This window comes from Lytechinus variegatus, chromosome 18 (assembly GCF_018143015.1).
Source record: "Lytechinus variegatus isolate NC3 chromosome 18, Lvar_3.0, whole genome shotgun sequence".
In the NCBI taxonomy this organism is placed as follows: Eukaryota; Metazoa; Echinodermata; class Echinoidea; order Temnopleuroida; family Toxopneustidae; genus Lytechinus; species Lytechinus variegatus.
In genome coordinates this window covers 5,223,361-5,240,967 of record NC_054757.1, presented here as the reverse complement: position 1 = coordinate 5,240,967, position 17,607 = coordinate 5,223,361, and the positions used below count along the sequence as shown (strand labels likewise).

Sequence of the window (17,607 nt, the reverse complement as noted above, 5' to 3'; positions counted from 1 at the left end):
CGCTGAAAAATGTTCACGCTGAAGATCACCAACACAGATAGGCACAAGTGGGACAGTGTATTATTATTGCTGGAATAAAGACCTGACGGAAGTGATCGAATCCGCGCTTATTTTGCTTATTTCTCAGCAATTACACAATTTCTTGCAGAATCCCTTGGCACATTTTTTTTATTCATACAAACAGACACTTGGGTGGTCATTATATTAGATTGTATAAAAAGTCATTTTGAGATTGTTACCAAAACTGGAATTTATCTTTAAACAAGTCGAAACAAAATTCCATTTGCATATATAGGATATTGCTTTCACGATCTTTTACTCTCTTCCGTTAAAATGATTCTCTTCAATTAGGGGCAAGATTTAACGGAGGAACTTCATTGGGTGGCGTTTGCGGAAAAGGACGCATTCCACACTCCACTATAATGACCAGAGACTCGAAATCAAACCGATTTTTGTTGGCAAGGAGTGTAAGGACCTGTCCTGATGGGGTGGAGTTTGACACAGCTATAATGTGCCTTTCAGCTGGTAAGTATGTTCTAATACATGTATCTACGATATACAACCAATACAAACCAGCATTAACAATGTATATAGCAACACCTCAAGTGATCAACTACCCATATCTGACCATATTTCTTACCCATAATACACCGTTCTGAGTCGTGTGGTTGTACATGTATATATTAGATATTCAAATGCCCATTTGAATGAAAACACACTACTTTTATCGCAGAACCGTGTCAGAATGGAGGATACAGCATCGCTGATCAAATGGGATGCTTCCTAAGATGTAACTGCCCTTACGGATTCAGTTCACCGTTATGTGAATGTAAGTTTAATAATAATGATAATGATAGTATTAATAATAACATTAATGATGATGATAATAATAATAATAACAATATTAATAATAAAAATGATAACATTAACAATAATGATAATTATGATAACATTAAAAATAATAATAATTATGATGATAATGATAATAATAATAGTACTAACAATAATAAGGAATCGCAATTTTTTATAGAGCTTATTTCGAAACTGTAGAGAAGAGGGAACGAATTTTAGCAAAAAATAAGTTTATTAATAATTAAATAATAACAAATTAATAATAAAAATCTTAGTAGTAGTAGTAGCAGTAGTAGTCGCAGCAGCAGTAGTAGAAGTAGTAGTAGTAGTCAGGCGCGGATCCAGGATTTCGTAGGGAGGGGGGCCCAAATTCGACCTGATTTTGGCGCCCCTGTGTAATTTTTGGAAAAATGGCGGCCCCTAGCTCCCTCCCCCAGGCAATCATAAGTGCCTTAAATGCATGTTAAATTATCTTATTTCATAGGCACATGAATCAGGGGCGGATCCAGCCTTCTGAATTTTTTTTCAGCCATATTTTCTCCGATCGGCCGCTCGAAGATGTTTTTTTTTCGTTTGTTTCTTTGAAGGGGGTAGTCCTATAAGTCACTTCTTAGCTTTATTTTTCAAATCAACATAAATGTATACTATCATAATCCTTATTTTATAATGCCTGCGCGAAGCGCGAGCAATTTTTTTTGAAATTGTATTTATTTTTTCTTAAAATTTGAACATTCTGAAAAAAGATGTGCCTGCAATAATTACTGCGAACGCGAAGCGCGAGTAGAAATTTTTGATAAACGTTTTGAACTGATCGGAAAGCTAGGCCTAACAGTCCTGTTAAAGATTGCATACAGTTAGCCATGAAGACGTTATATAATTTCAACAATCAAATAATGCGAGCGCGAAGCGCGAGCCGAAAAATTTTGACATTTCTACATAAAGAATGGAAAACTTTAATCAGTTTTTGTAATCATGAACAGGATAGCTATACAGTATAACTAAACAATTTTATGCGAGCGCAAAGTGCGAGCGGAAAAATTCTAGATTTAGACCTAGAACGGGACACTCTATCCATGTTTCCTAAATCATGAAAAAGAGGGGATCTTCCCACATTAATAATGCGAGCGCAAAGCGCGAACAGAAAATGTTTGTATACGTTTTAACTGATCGAAAAGTGCCTTTTAAGGACTGCTTTAGCCATGAAGACATGACATATTTCATCAATCAAATAATGCGAGCGCGAAGCGCGAGCTGAAAATTTTTGACATTTCTACATAAAGAATGGAAAAATTTAATCAGTTTTTGTAATCATGAACAGGATAGCTATACAGTATAACTAAACAATTTTATGCGAGCGCAAAGTGCGAGCGGAAAAATTCTAGATTTAGACCTAGAACGGGACACTCTATTCATGTTTCCTAAATCATGAAAAAGAGGGGATCTTCCTACATTACTAATGCGAGCGCAAAGCGCGAGCAGAAAATGTTTGTATACGTTTTGAACTGATCGAAAAGTGCCTTTTAAGGACTGCTTGCATTTAGCCATGAAGACATTACATATTTCATCAATTAAATAATGCGAGCGCGAAGCGCGAGCTGAAAATTTTTGACATTTCTACATAAAGAATGGAAAACTTGAATACAATTTGCTTAATTACAGAAAAAACAATTCGAATTTGTACTGATTCCCAATATTTATCACACACAAATCCATTATTCCATAAACTAAAGACTCTAACAGTATTTGACATAAATACACTTCAAAGTTTACTACTTATGTTTAAGTACGTAAATAACATGCTCCCACCTACCTTCATTCCACAATTTTTATTCTCTGAATACATCTATTCATTCATACCCTACCCGTAACTCTTCAAATTTCCATTTAATCAACCCAAAACTGCTTATTGCGCAGAGATCCATAAGACACCATGGTCCAGATTTGTGGAACTCTCTACCAGCAGAGTCTGTAAAACAATCTTCGTCTCTTCACTCATTTAAGGCAAACGTTAAATCTATGTTATTATCAGAATATTTGAAGTAAAATTTCTGTGTCGTATCCTTTTTATCGTGAATTTATTCCTCCTTCGATTTAGTCATTACCAATATCTTCATCATGACCACCATCATCTCCATGGCCTTCATCATCATCATAATCATCATCATCAACATCATCATATCACCGTCACCCTCAGATTTATCATCTTCATCTTCATACTATAATATTGCATGAATTCATGTTTCGTATTTGAAAATATATGCCAATTCTGCTTTATAAATGTATTAATTCAATTAGTATAAGTTTGGGATTGTAATTTTTTCAAGCAATCTGCTTATGATGACAATCCTCCTGCAAATTGTGAATATCATATAGTTAATTATTTTTGTCTGGAATTATTTTTTAAGTACTCTTTATTTATGATTCATGCCAAAAATGCTAACATATTATGTTTATTATGTTGTGAAAAATGTATTATGCGAATGTTATGGATGCAGTCATGCAGAAGAAAACAATAAATCAAATCAAATCAATTGATGCGAGCGCGAAAGTGCGAGCGGAAAAATTCTAGATTTAGACCAAGAACGGGACACTCTATTTATGTTTCCTAAATCATGAAAAAGATGAGTAAGAGGGGATCTTCCTACATTAATAATGCGAGCGCAAAGCGCGAGCAGAAAATGTTTGTACACGTTTTGAACTGATCGAAAAGTGCCTTTTAAGGACTGCTTACATTTAGCCATGAAGACATTACATATTTCACAATCAAATAATACGAGCGCGAAGCGAGAGCTGAAAATTTTTGACATTTCTACATAAAGAATGGAAAACTTTAATCAGTTTTTGTAATCATGAACAAGATAGCTATATAACTAAACGATTCATGCGAGCGCGAAGTGCGAGCGGAAAAATTCTAGTTTTAGACCTAGAACGGGACACTCTATTCATGTTTCCTAAATCATGAAAAAGAGGGGATCTTCCTACATTAATAATGCGAGCGCAAAGCGCGAGCAGAAAATGTTTATATACGTTTTGAACTGATCGAAAAGTGCCTTTTAAGGACTGCTTGCATTTAGCCATGAAGACATTACATATTTCACAATCAAAGTATGCGAGCGTAAAAAAAATCGAGATATCGACCTTGAATGGGATACTCTATTCATGTTTTGTAAATCATGAAAGGGATGAGAAAGGGGATCTTCCTACATTAATAATACGAGCACAAAGGGCGAGCAGAATTTTTTGATATTGTGATCTGAAACTGGATAACTGAATGAAAATGCGCGCGCGTGTTTCAGATTTAGACCTAGAATCTAGGCATTCTAAACAATCTTTAATCATGAAAATAAAAGCGAGCGCGAAGCGCGAGCTTAAAGTATTTGATATTCCGATCAGATATTTCAAACACTTTGTAGGAAAATTGTAAGGTGGATATAAATCGCACTTGATAAAGAGCTGATATGTTTCATTATTACTTTAATTTTGAGACATAGGACCTTGACATCCTTAGGACATGTTATCATATGAATATGATGACTATATATCTTCCTATTCATCTTGCTAAGCGCGAGATAAAACAAAAGTGACAATTTAATTATAGAATTGACATATTAGTATTAATGCATAATGAGGGCGCGTAATCTGATGATATTATGGCCTGAACACTGAACATTTCAAGCACCTTTTTATTTATGAATAGGATGCATCATTAATTAGTTGATATATTTTAACCATTAATGCGAGCGCAAATCGCGAGCCGAAATTTTTGATAAACTGTCATGAAAAGGGGATTTTAAGTAGTTTGTTATACAATCAATATTGAGACATACATAACCCGCCAATCAAAAATGCAAGCATAGCAGCGCTAGCTGATGCGTTTTGCAGGGGCGTCGATCCATTTTTCAGATTGGGGGGCAAAAATCATGAAGCAACTTTCCGAAGGCAAAACAAACCAACACACACACACACACACACATATATATATATATATATATATATTATATATATATATATATATATATATATATATATAAATATATATGAATCATGAGATAGAGACACATATCACAGAAACAAATTAATGCGAGCGCGAAGCGAGACCGAGCTGAGACCTGAAAGCTTGATATTCTAAGCATTTTTGGTACCAATGATTAAGATGGGTATCTAAAAACCAAACAATAGATGCGAAGCGCGAGCTGAAAATTTTGATATTTCGATCTGAAAAATATTGAGTTTTTAATAAAGAACAAGATAAATAAAATAAGATCCAACAAAAGATTATTGCAAATCGAAGCGGGAGTTTTTTGGGGTTTAAAACTGAAAACGGGTCATTCTGTTCACCTATTTAATCATGAAAAGTAAGGTTTTTTGCTACAGAAATTATGCGACCGCGAAGCGCGAGCTGAACATTTTTATATTCCAATCTGAAAAGCGGACATTTTGAGACGATTTTGAATAAAGAATGAGTTGTGTATCTCAGTCTCGCTTGCTTATTTCTGTGTAACACTAAAATCTTATTTCATTTTTTGCACTTGCGGAATATTGGGGGGGGGGGGGTAAAACGATATGTTTGCCCCCCCAATATTTTCATTGGTGGGGCGATCGCCCCCTGCCCCCCCCCCCCCCCAGGATCGACGCCTCTGGCGTTTTGACAATCAGACCTGAAAAGGGATTTATCAGACCTGAAAAGGGAAAAGTGTGTGCAAGTAAACTTCAAAATTTCTGTAAATAATATCTGTCAATATATCCATCAGTGTTGTAAGTCAAGGCTCAAACCTCCAAGCCAAGGCTTAATACCCAAGACCAAGGCTTTAATCCCCAAGGCCAAGGCATGGAAACCCAAGGCCTAAAAACCTCAAGGCCAAGGCATTTCAAACTTTCAATATATGGAACAATGAGCCAACAACAAGGCGGCAGTTCGAATATCAGTTCGGCGCCCCTACATGTAGGTCGATCATCAATTTGCCCCCCCCCCCCCCGTTCGAACATCAATTCGGCCCCCAGTTCGAACATCATTTAAGCATCCCTTCGAACTCAATTTGCCTTCCCTAGTTCGAATATCATTTCGCCTCCCTAGCTAGAGTATCAATTTTGCGCCCCCCCAAGTTCGAACATCGATTCGGCGCCCCCTAGTTTGAGTATCAATTTGGCGCCCCCTACCCCGAAAATCGATTCGCCCCCCCCCCCTCCCTATAGTTCAAGTATCAATGTAGCGCCCCCACTTCGAACATCATTTCGGCGCCCTCCTAGTTCGAATATCAGTTCGGCGCCCCTACATGTAGGTCGATCATCAATTTGCCCCCCCCCCGTTCAAACAATATTCGGCCCCCAGTTCGAACATCATTTTGGCATTCCTTCGAACTCAATTTGCCTTTCCTAGTTCGAATATTATTTCGCCCCCCTAGCTCGAGTATCAATTTTGCGCCCCCTAGTTTGAACATCAATTCGGCGCCCCCTAGTTTGAGTATCAATTTGGCGCCCCCTACCTCGAACATCGATTCGGCCCCCCTCCCTAGTTCGAGTATGAATTCGGCGCCCCTACATGTAGGTCCAACATCAATTTGGCGCCCCTACATGTAGGTTGATCATCAATTCGCCCCCCCCCCCGTTCGAACATAAATTCGGCCCCCAGTTCGAACATCATTTTGGCATCCCTTCGAACTCAATTTGCCTTCCCTAGTTCGAATATCATCCCCCCCTAGCTCGAGTATCAATTTTGCGCCCCCCCCCCCCGTTTGAGTATCAAGTGGCGCCCCCCTCCCCAGTTCGAGTATTAATTTGGCGCCCCCAGTTCGAACATCATTTTAACATCCCTTCGAACATCATTTCGGCGCCCTCCTAGTTCGAATATCAATTCGGCGCCCCTACATGTAGGTCTAACATAATTTTGGCGCCCCTAGTTCGAATATCAATTCGGCGCCCATACATGTAGATCCAACATCAATTTGGCGCCCCTAGTTCGAATACCATTTGGCCCCCCCCCCTCCTAGCTCGAGTATCAATTTGGCGCCCCTAGTTCCAACATCAATTTGGCGCCCCTACGTCGAACATCAGTTCGCCGCCCGTTCAAACATCAATTCTGCCCCCAGTTCGAACAGCATTTTGACATTCCTTCGAACATCATTTCAGCGCCCTTTTGGTTCAAACATCATTTTCTTTCCTCCTCTTCCTCTTTATTTTTCTTCTCGTCCTCCCCCTCTTCATCTCACCTTTTCTTCTCTTCTTTCCCATTTCTCTCTTTCTTTTTTCTTCTCTTCTTTCTTCCCTCTTCCTCCTTTTCCCCTCTTCCTCTCTCTTTTCACCCTCTTCCTCTTTTTTTCTCCCCTCCCCTCCCTTTTCTTTCTTCCTTCTCCCAATTCCTCTTTATTTCCCCTCTTTTTTTCGTCTTTTCTTTCCCCTCTCTTTTTCCCCCTCTTCTTTCTTCCCTCTTCCTCTCGTTTCTTTTTTCTCCTTTTCCTCTCTCTTCCCCCTTCCTCTTTTTTTCTTCTCCCTCCCCTCCCTTTTTCTTCTCTTCCTTCCCCCTCTTCTTTATTTCTCTTTCTCTCCCCTCTTCTTCTCTCTTTTTTCTTTCTCTTCTTCTTTTCTTTCCCTCTCTTTTTCTTCTTTTTTTCCCCCTCTCCCTCCCCCTTTCTTTTCTTCTCTTCCTCCTTTTCTTCCTCTTTTTCCTCTCTCTCTTTTTTCTTCTCTTCCTTTCCCCTCTTCCCCTCTCTCTCTTTTTTTCCTTTTCCTCTCTTTTTCCTTCTCTTTCTTTCCCCTTTTCCTCTCTCTTTTCTTTCCCTTCCTTCCCCCTCTTCCCCTTTTCTTTCCCCCTCTCCTCTCTCTTTTTCCCTCTTCCTGTCTTTTTTCCCCTCTTCTTTTCCCCTCTCCTCTCTTTTCCTTTTTTCTTTCCCCCTTTTCTTTTCTTTTCTTTTTCTTCCCTTCTTCTTTTTCTTCTTTTCTTTCCCCTCTTCCCTTTTTTTTCTCTTTCTTTCTCTCTCTCTTTTTTTTAGCCGATGGGGGGGGGGGGGCCAAGGCCCCCTCGGCCCCCCCATTGATCCGCGCCTGGTAGTAGTAGTAGTAGTAGTAGTACTACTAGTAGTAGTAGTAGTAATTGAATATTCTAAGCATTTAAGGAACTAAGTCATGCAAGGTACCCATGTACCTCACCAGGATTGAGTGCAGCACAATGTGCATCAGTTTCTTGCTGAAGGAAATTACGCCATGGCTGGGATATGAACCCATGACCCTAAGTTTAAAATTCTGGAGACTAATCCACTGGGCCAAACCGCTCCAGTATGAAATAATACCCCCAATGAGCATACTTAGGTTATGGGAAATATCTCTTTCCAATGACAACGAGAATGACAATAATAATAATAATAAATAAATAACAATCTTTGTATGGTTCTTATTTGAAAAGTGTATAAAGAGAGAATTTCAGCTAAAAATTAAGTATAATAATAATAATTTACTACACTTGGGTGGAGAGTGGAAAATGTAAATAAACGCCTTGCAAAGGGACGCAAGCGCTGCGGTGGGATTCGAAGCCCGGACCTTGTGGTTCAAACTCTGAGCTACAACACCTCTTCAATCGAAGGATTTGTACTAACAACTATCTTGATCGAACAAAAACATGCCATTACCTATTGATGAAAATGTCGAAATTGTTGAGATTACGCCAGTCCCTCTTTTCTCCCCGCAGATCAGTGTGAGATTAAGACAAATTATCTGCCCGGATATAAACTGAAGAGTTTATACTTAAGAAAACGAATAGCGATGAATTTCAAAGCTACGACAATAGGTTTAGTATTATCTGCTTCTAGGCATGCACACGACCGAGGTGGAATTTCAATACGTAAGTATCTATTTATCTATCTATCTATCTATATATATATATATATATATATATATATCTATAATTATATATATATATATGTATGTTTCCCTCTGGAAAAATTGGTGATGCCGAAAAAATGTCTCTGCCGGGAATCGAACCCGGGCCCCCAGCTTTGAACGCCGGTGCCTTAACCACTAGACCACAGGGACGGGTTAGTGGCTATAGGGCGACCCCGATCCGATTGACCGTCAGATAGACAGATTTTCGACACTATACCAATTGTAATCTCCTTTGTCGGGGGATTTTGAACAATGACACGCCGCCCACATTCAGGTCTATGGCCCGACAAAAGAAATTACAATAGACCAGTTCGTAGTTACTTCACTGACAATTTTGGTCAAATGACCTTTCATTTCTTTCATTATGATAGGCAGATTTCAAAGCAAGATATTACGTAAGCTTGCCTTACATAGCAGGATGAAGAAATTGAATAGACCAGGTGACTAGAATAGCACACCAATGAACACTTTGTGAAGGCACTTGTTGCATTCCTACTTTGAATGCATATCATAGCATGTTGCGCAATGTACAATGTACTTGGCAAACTGTAAAATACCAGTCGTTCGCGGACGCATTCTTGTTTCTTTGTGGATGTACATGAAAACCACAATTCAAAAGAATATATTAATAATCAAGACATCAAAGTTGGTGCTCATCTCATTAGATTTTAAACCACTATGTCACTTTAGTACAAATGACCTTCCTTTGATCATGCGTAGAATCTTTTGATCATGCGCAGAAAGGAACTACGAACTGGCTTATTGGTATGGTGTTCATGGTTGAGTGAGCACATTTTGGGGGACGTATCATCGTGTGGGTTGGTGCCCTCTACAACTTGAAAAAAAAATTACAATTGGATAATGTTAGTGGCTCCCCTCCCCAATTTTTAGACCCTCTTCCCAGATCCACCACTGATTTCTCCATGAATTCAAGTGATCCTGAGAAATTGTTAGAAAATAATGCATTTATGCAATATAAAGAATGTTCATTCCTTATAAAAAAAAGTTCTGCAACTCAAGTTTGAGGGCTAATAAATTTTTTAGTGTGCCATCATCATACGTAAAAGTGGTATCATTGGAAAGTATGGTTATTCCTCTTTACGATCATGTGTCATTTGTAATGCTAGTGTTATCATGAAATACACAGACATGATAAATATGCAGCAATGTAAAAAATGAAATGTTGCAAAATTCTTTGCCATGTCATGTTTGAGTTCTGCAACTCAAACTGCAAGTTTGAGTGCTAAGAAATTTCTTAATGTGCCATCATCATGTGTAAAAAAGATATCTTTAGAAAGCATGATTATTCTTCTTTACAATCATGTGTCATTTGTACTAGTGTAATCATGAAATAGACAGACATGATAATACGCAGCAATGTTAGAAATGAAATGTTGCAAAATGCGTCGTTTCCAATAGGAAATTTCCAATTGTTTCCAGGATGGACCGAGTGCATTCACTGTCACCTGCATGGTGGAAATTCTATAGAAATGGAGACTCCTGTTAGAAATCAATGCATTTTGCAACATTTCACTTCTGACTTTCGTCAATGTTCAGGGTGACTGCATATTCCATGATTACATCAGCACGGCAAATGGCATGTCATTGTAAAGAGGAATAATTCAGCTTTCCAATGATACCAGTTTCATCTTTTATACTTCATTAACCAAAAAGATATCATCACCCAAAACTGTGTTGCAAAACTTTTTTTGAGGGGTTTAGTTGTCAAGCGTTCCCGCTCAATCATGAAAATGTAATCAAGTTCGGAGATAGGGTGTGGTGATGAAAAAATGGATGATAAAAAGCAACAGTTGAAACAGAATTCGCCCCCAAATATCCCATTTTCCCACCGCTTGAAAATGAGTCTGTAACTTTGAAAATGCCACCCCTCACTTTGATGGGTGCTCATTCATCCATAAAAAAACCAGTCGATTTCATTTTTGCTCGGACTTCCGCCCATAGGTTGAAGGACATTACTGTCAAAATTATTTTACAAAAGACGTTAGACAAAAAAAAACAACTCCATCATGGCAGCGATCTTCTTTCGTTTATCTTGTCCTGAACTGTAGTCATTGGTCAATGTCTAGATACACTCTAAATTCCAAGGATTTAAAATAAATCCAGATCGGCTGCGAACAGTGACCGGCCGAATATCAGATTTGGTGTTAAACCTTGTAGATTTAAACACACTGTACATCTATCTTAATGTAAATCTTTTTAGATTTGAAAAGTTAATCCTAAAGATTTGAAATGAATCCAACATTCTGCTGGTCACAATCCACTGCCGATTTGGATTTATTTTAAATCTTTGGAAATTAGAGTGTAGGTCTATTAGGTAATGTTACAGTCACACAGCTGAACCCGACCCCAAAATGACCAATTATACGCCATTCGAAATAACATAATATCCTTGGTTGATCTGGGGTCGGTTTGATTGGTGTAACCTGCTCGCAAACAAGCTGAATAAACAAGCGAAAAGTCCAATAAATGAAGCGACGATTTCCCTGACATTAGGGCTTTTCGCACCGCCACGCAGAACGAATCTAAAAAACAGAGTAAATGTATTGAAAATGCCCGTCAAATGACAATGAACGGCTGGGAGGTCTTTGTCGAAAACTGGTGAACTGGATATTGAAGCAGTTTGGTCCGGAGTTTCGGAGCTGACGAAAAATTGCAAATATTTCGTTTGTCCAGAGTCACCGACGAAACTGCTGATTCACTCATTCAACGAATTTCGACAAAGACTTCTTGGTTGCTCTTTGTCATGGAGGGCAGTTGACAATATTTTTTTATGTTCTTGAAAATGCTTTACGCCTCGGTGTAAAAAAAAATCTCCTATCGTGACTGGAAAGCGTTTTTAACGGCGGTTACCTCTTTGTAAAGTCGTCATTAGCGCCGCCTATGATTACCAAAATACTTTAGTTTTTGTAAGGGCAGATGGAAGCATTATGGATTGAAATAGCCATTATGTCTGCTTGTTGTCTTTTCCAGATCCATGTTCAGAAAATAACACTATCCAAATAAGGAGGTGGTCACACGCAGAATCTTCCACTATTATAGCTGTACGTGACCCGGAAATGATCTGCGATGGAAATTCAAGTAACCCCTACTGGATTGATTTTTACAACAACGCCTACCAAGTGGGGCACATTGGTGACCCGGAACCAATCCTTCAATGGATAGATGACCAGCAGTTTTCGATCCGTTACGCTCATGTATTAAGTGAATTCGTCGGAAGCGTGGAATTTGATATACCCTGCTCCAGTGGATATAAATGGCCGCAGTAGGATTTTCAAATTAGGGGGCAAAAGAACTAGATTTTGTATTATAGGCCCTCTTGACTTGAAAAAAGACCTTTTAAGGACTGTTTGCAGTGACTCGTGAAGATGATATCTCACAAAATGAATAATGCGAGCGCGAAGCGCGAGCTCAAAATTTATAATATTCTGAGATGATAATTATACGCTATTTCGCACTTTTTGTAACAATGAACAGGATGGGTACGTAGCTGAAATATTGATGTGAACGCGTAGCGAGAGTGGAAAATTTGTAATATTTAGCACTTTTTAAAAATTATGAACACGCACGATGCGTATATCGCAAAAAAAATAATGAAAACTCAAATCATGAGAAGAATAGTTTGTGCATACTGACTTGAGCACTGGATTTTTAAGCTTTTTAAGCATATTGAATATTATTGTAGCGCAAAGCGTCAGCATTTTTTTTATTAAAATAATGATGGGAAAGATTTGTGTCAGTGACTAATATTGTTGGGAGATAACAGACAATAACTAAGTTATGGATTGCTCTTACATCTGAAATAAAAAAAATACATTCACAATATGTTTTAAATCTAGATATAGAAAAGGTATTTTATGTACATATTGATTTTTCAAAACTTACACAATTTTTTTTAGGTGTTTTTGTCTGTTGTTTGTAGTCTGGTTGTAATTGACCTGTTGTAGATTTGATTTTGATACATTATATCATAATGTATATTCTGTATGTAAGGGAATCATTGTTTAGCAAGCCATAGGCTTTTGTTCTGATTACCATACACATTCTATTGTATATATCTGCTTTGCATTTTTATGAATCATTAACAAATTGAATTGAATTGAATCCTGAAGTAGAACAAGCGGTGATGTTAGGGATAATATCTCTATCAGATTTATGATGGGAGTGATGATAGTGGAGTGGAGCGTTGTGGCCCAGCGGATTAGTCTCCGGACTCTGAAACAGAGGGTCGTGGGTTCGAATCCCAACCATGGCGTAATTTCCTTCAGCAAGAAATTGATCCACAATGTGCTGCACTCAACCCAGGTGAGGTAAATGGGTACCTGGCAGGAATTTATTCCTTGAAACACAGCGCGCGTAACAGCTGCACTGCTAACATGGCTATAGGCAGGGTAATTATGCTGCATATACTGTAGAGCGCTTAGAGACTTCTGACAAAGTAAGTATTAAGCGCTATATAAGCAAGTATAATTATTATTATTATAATGGGAACTAGATAATTCATTGAAAAGTCATAGGCCAACCGTCGTTCAAATCTCACCCTAACCTGTTTATTACTGAGCCAAATGTCTATCTTTTCATTACTTTAACTTGTTTGAATTTATGCGAACTGGTGTGTTTTTTTTATAGTGACGTGGACAGATCTTTAAGATAACGATCATAAAAGACACCCCCTAAAACCTATTTCGTCATCTTTGTGAGTGCAATAATTCAATGTCACCGAATTCTAATCTTTATGCTGTCATTAATAAAATATTGAATGAAACAAAATAAATGTGGTAAATTCACCAAATCTACCATTTAAGAACTATTCCGTCTCAGATATTCGAGAGAATGTGTATGATGAAGCTTTTTCAGATATTCATCTGTTCACTAACAGCAATTACCCGTGGCAGCACAGGGGGTATAGGAGTCATTTATCTTTATCAAAGTGTGTGTATGGGGGGGAGGGGTGACAATCTTGTAGCTAGACTGCCTATTCACACTGAAAGCCAAGCAGTTTATTGATGAAATATATTTAGACAACTGATTCATAGCAGACCTCTCTTTCAATATAGATAGGGGGTTCAATTAAGTTAAGCATCTTGGGTTGAACTGGAGGAAGAACTTCAATAATCATTACAGAGTGAAATCCAAATCTAACTATAAAATGGAAAAATGTATTAGAACACGGTGTATTCAGTTAGCAGTCAAGAGGCAATCATTGTGATATAGAAATGTTATGATTACATGTATTGGGTCAGAAATAAATGTGTAAGTACATTGCACATGTACCTTACAATGTACATTAGACTGCGGTTGTTTGTACTTTTTAAAATAAAGGTTGCTCAATCATATATAAGTATGGCAGGATGTCGAAAAGAAGTGAGAGTGAGAGAAAGGGGGGATGAGTGAGACAGTCTGTAAAATCATTTTACCAATGCTTGTTTATTACGATCACACTACATTAGTATTTTGTTAATCACACAGAAATAAAGTTTAATATATGAATTGGCGAACATAATACTAAATATAGTTCATTTTATATTTGTAAATGAATTTTAGAGACATTAATTTTGTTGAATGTGTGTAGCAAAGAAAAAAAAATGCCAGTGTTACCAATGTTCCGAAGAAAATCTGATCAAATTTGCCCTTAAATAAAAGGGTTAATAGCAAATCTATTAAGAATTTTTTTAATTTTGGGTTTTGGAACTTAGCACTGAGTTGATTATCAGACTCATGCAACCAAACAACTTCATCACATGTTGGAATTTAGATTTACTGCGGCATTAATCATTCAATATAAATATTATGTCTTACGTCAAAATACTAACCATGCACTGAACTGTGTGCAACAGAGCACTGGCACAGCTTGGCCTTGGAGCAATGAGTGGCAGCTAGGTAGCTGAATCTGTTAAAATATAGGATTAAATATGTTTTAATGAAACTGGGCAGAAACATTAGATCTAGACCCTTACCCCCCAGCATATAGGCGCCGGAAGTGGGGGAGGGGAGGGTGCTGGGCAGTCGCCCCCCCAAAAAAAACAAAAAAGTGGGGGGGAACATATTTTCGCCTGCCCCCCCCCAAAAAAAACTAGTAGTAATAGTATAATTGTTATTTTATTAAAAGTAGTAGTTGTAATAGTGTATATATAAAGTGTTCAAACTCTTACTTTACCTCACAGGTTTTTATGTTTAATAGAAAGAATTGTATTTTGTTAATCACACAGAAATAAAGTTTTACATATGAATTGGCAAACATAATATTTAAATATAGTTAATTTATTTGTAAATGAATTTTAGAGACATTAATTTTATTGAATGTGTGTAGCAAAAAAAGAAAAAATGCCAGTGTTGCCAATTTGCAGAAGAAAATCTGATCAAATTTGCCTTAAAAGGATTATTAGCAAATCTATTTAAGACAATTTTAATTTTGGGTTTTGGAACTTAGCACTGAGTTGATTATCTGACTCAACCAAACAACTTCATCATATGTTGGAATTTAGATTTACTGCGGCATCAATCATTCAATATAAATATTACATTTTACGTCAAAATACTAACCATGCACTGAACTGTGTACAACAGAGCACTGGCACAGTTTGATTTTGGAGCGTTGAGTAGCAGGTAGCCCAATCTGTTAAAATAAAGGATTAAATACAAAGGATGTGTTAATGAAACTGGGCAGAAACATTAGATGTAGACCCTCACCCCCCAGCAAACCCCCAGTCAACACTTGTTTTCAAAAAGCCAAGTCAGAATAGGGTTAACCTCTTTGTGACAACTGCCCACATGTTGTGCTTTGATTCAATAACTTACGATTCAGAGCCTTAAAAAAATATATTGGATGCATCAGCAGAAGGAGCTAAAATATCTGCACACAATAAGCTCATTTGTGTAGTGTTACCATTTGGCATTTAGCATCAGGAATTAAAAGAAGGAAATTAAGCACTGAAATCATTAAATTGGCAACACATGTCTGTAAAATCATTTTACCAATGCTTGTTTATTACGATCACACTACATTAGTATTTTGTTAATCACACATAAATAAAGTTAAACATATGAATTGGCGAACATATATAGTTCATTTATATTTGTAAATGAATTTTAGAGACATTAATTTTGTTGAATGTGTGTAGCAAAGAAAGAAAATGCCAGTGTTAGGATCCTAATCCTAACCCTAATCCTCATCCTAATCCTATGAATATTTAAGAATATTTATGAGCTTGCGTCTGCAGGATTGGTACCTATTTAGTGCTTACCGGCCTGGACATAACCACACGCGTGTGGCCACACTGCCTATAACATAAAGACTTTCTTACCAGTTATGACAAGCATTTGATAGTAGCCTAGGCCTAGGTCAGGGCTAGGCTATATAGATTTCTAGATCTTGAGCCTTTTAAGTAACAAATTTATCATACGTTAGAATGACAGAATGGGGCTTCACTGCAGAATCATTCACAATAAAAGAAATAAATAGGTTTGTCAGAAAGTCGTACTCACCGGTACGGTAACCCTAACCACTGAGGACATCGGCCGATTACGGTATGTTGTTTTACGTTTCAGCAGCGCCGCACACACATGCATATAATGCAGCCAGCGCATTTACCGTTTAATGTAGCTACCCGGTCGACTGTCGGCATGATGGCATGCACGCTTTGTATTTCGCTGACCCGAGAGAGGTAAAAGGGACTGGGAACTTCGAAGCTATACTCAGGGCTGCGAAAAGGAATGCCAAAAAGTTACGAATTGTAAAAAAACTTTAAATAATGCGACCAAAATACCACAAACAACCCCCCTCATGACAATCTGTGAACAAACCATGTTTAGCTCTATTGAGTGGAAAACCACGGAGCAAAGCTGCTTCAAAGAAACGGAAGGACACACAAGATTAGCCAAATTATAGTAAGGATTATACATCGAATCCGGATTTTTCCATCTTTCCATTTACATAACGTTGTGTATGATGTTTTATTGTTATGTTCTTAAGGCAAAATACTGAAAATATTTTGTTATTGATTTGGTATGGCTTGTTATGCTACCGATTGGATTGGAGTATGCCTACTACCATGACTATTCTTATGTCAGCCCTCATCATCATTCTGCGCTTTGCGCGAAAAAATATCTATATAATCCTCATATCTAGATCGTTATCTAAATTCCGTCACCATGTTTTATATACAAGAACAAGAAAGACTGTATTCTTGCCAACAGGAATTTGAATTGGGTATTTGATGAATACTTCAGATATTTAGGTATAGATTTTTGTACAGATCTTCAGAAAATGACAGTGCATAATTACAATGAAAAGTTTAAAGAAATCAAAAGTCAAATGACTTCATGGTTAAGACGTTACCTGACGGTCCTTGGAAGAGTTACGGTTGTCAAGTCATTGTTTCTAAATTGAACTACTTAATTCTTTCTCTCCCGAATCTAAGTGAGTTGTTTCTAAAAGATGTAAATTCCCAATTTCACAGATTCATATGGGGAGAGAAACCAGATAAAGTAAGTAGAAATCAAATGTCTCAGAGTTATTCTGAAGGTGGAGTAAAAATGATAGACATAAATCTGCATTGCCAGTCATTGAACATTTCTTGGATGAAAAAAAATATAAACGGTTCCATTGACGGTAATATTATTTGTCTTCTCCAGTCTTTTTTGCATAAAAATCAAAAATTGGATCTTTATATGGGAAATAGCTATTTTTTTAGACTGGCACACGAAATTAAAAATACTTTTTGGAAAGAAATGTTCTTAGCGTATAGCGCACTGTTATCTATGCACTGTAATGATATACCTTGCCAACCCTTATGGAACAATGATTTTATCAAAATAGGTAATAGCTCAATTCACAGTAGATCTCTAAATAATAGGGGTGTTCGT

General features: G+C 37.4%; 1 protein-coding gene across 1 annotated transcript; it reads left to right on the top strand.

The window, feature by feature from the left end:
- Positions 1-422: 422 nt before the first annotated feature.
- Positions 423-12,065, top strand: LOC121432149. The gene is made up of 4 exons (XM_041630005.1): positions 423-525; positions 734-829; positions 8,531-8,683; positions 11,716-12,065. Exons 1-4 carry the CDS (start codon positions 423-425, stop codon positions 12,009-12,011), a joined length of 648 nt encoding a protein of 215 aa, XP_041485939.1. The 3' UTR covers positions 12,012-12,065.
- Positions 12,066-17,607: the final 5,542 nt, after the last annotated feature.

Bases quoted from the DNA above. Each gene is read 5' to 3' on its own strand.
- LOC121432149 (XM_041630005.1), top strand. From the start codon at position 423: ATGACCAGAGACTCGAAATCAAACCGATTTTTGTTGGCAAGGAGTGTA. The intron at 526-733 runs GTAAGTATGTTC...CTTTTATCGCAG, and splicing joins TATAATGTGCCTTTCAGCTG to AACCGTGTCAGAATGGAGGA. The intron at 8,684-11,715 runs GTAAGTATCTAT...TGTCTTTTCCAG, and splicing joins CCGAGGTGGAATTTCAATAC to ATCCATGTTCAGAAAATAAC.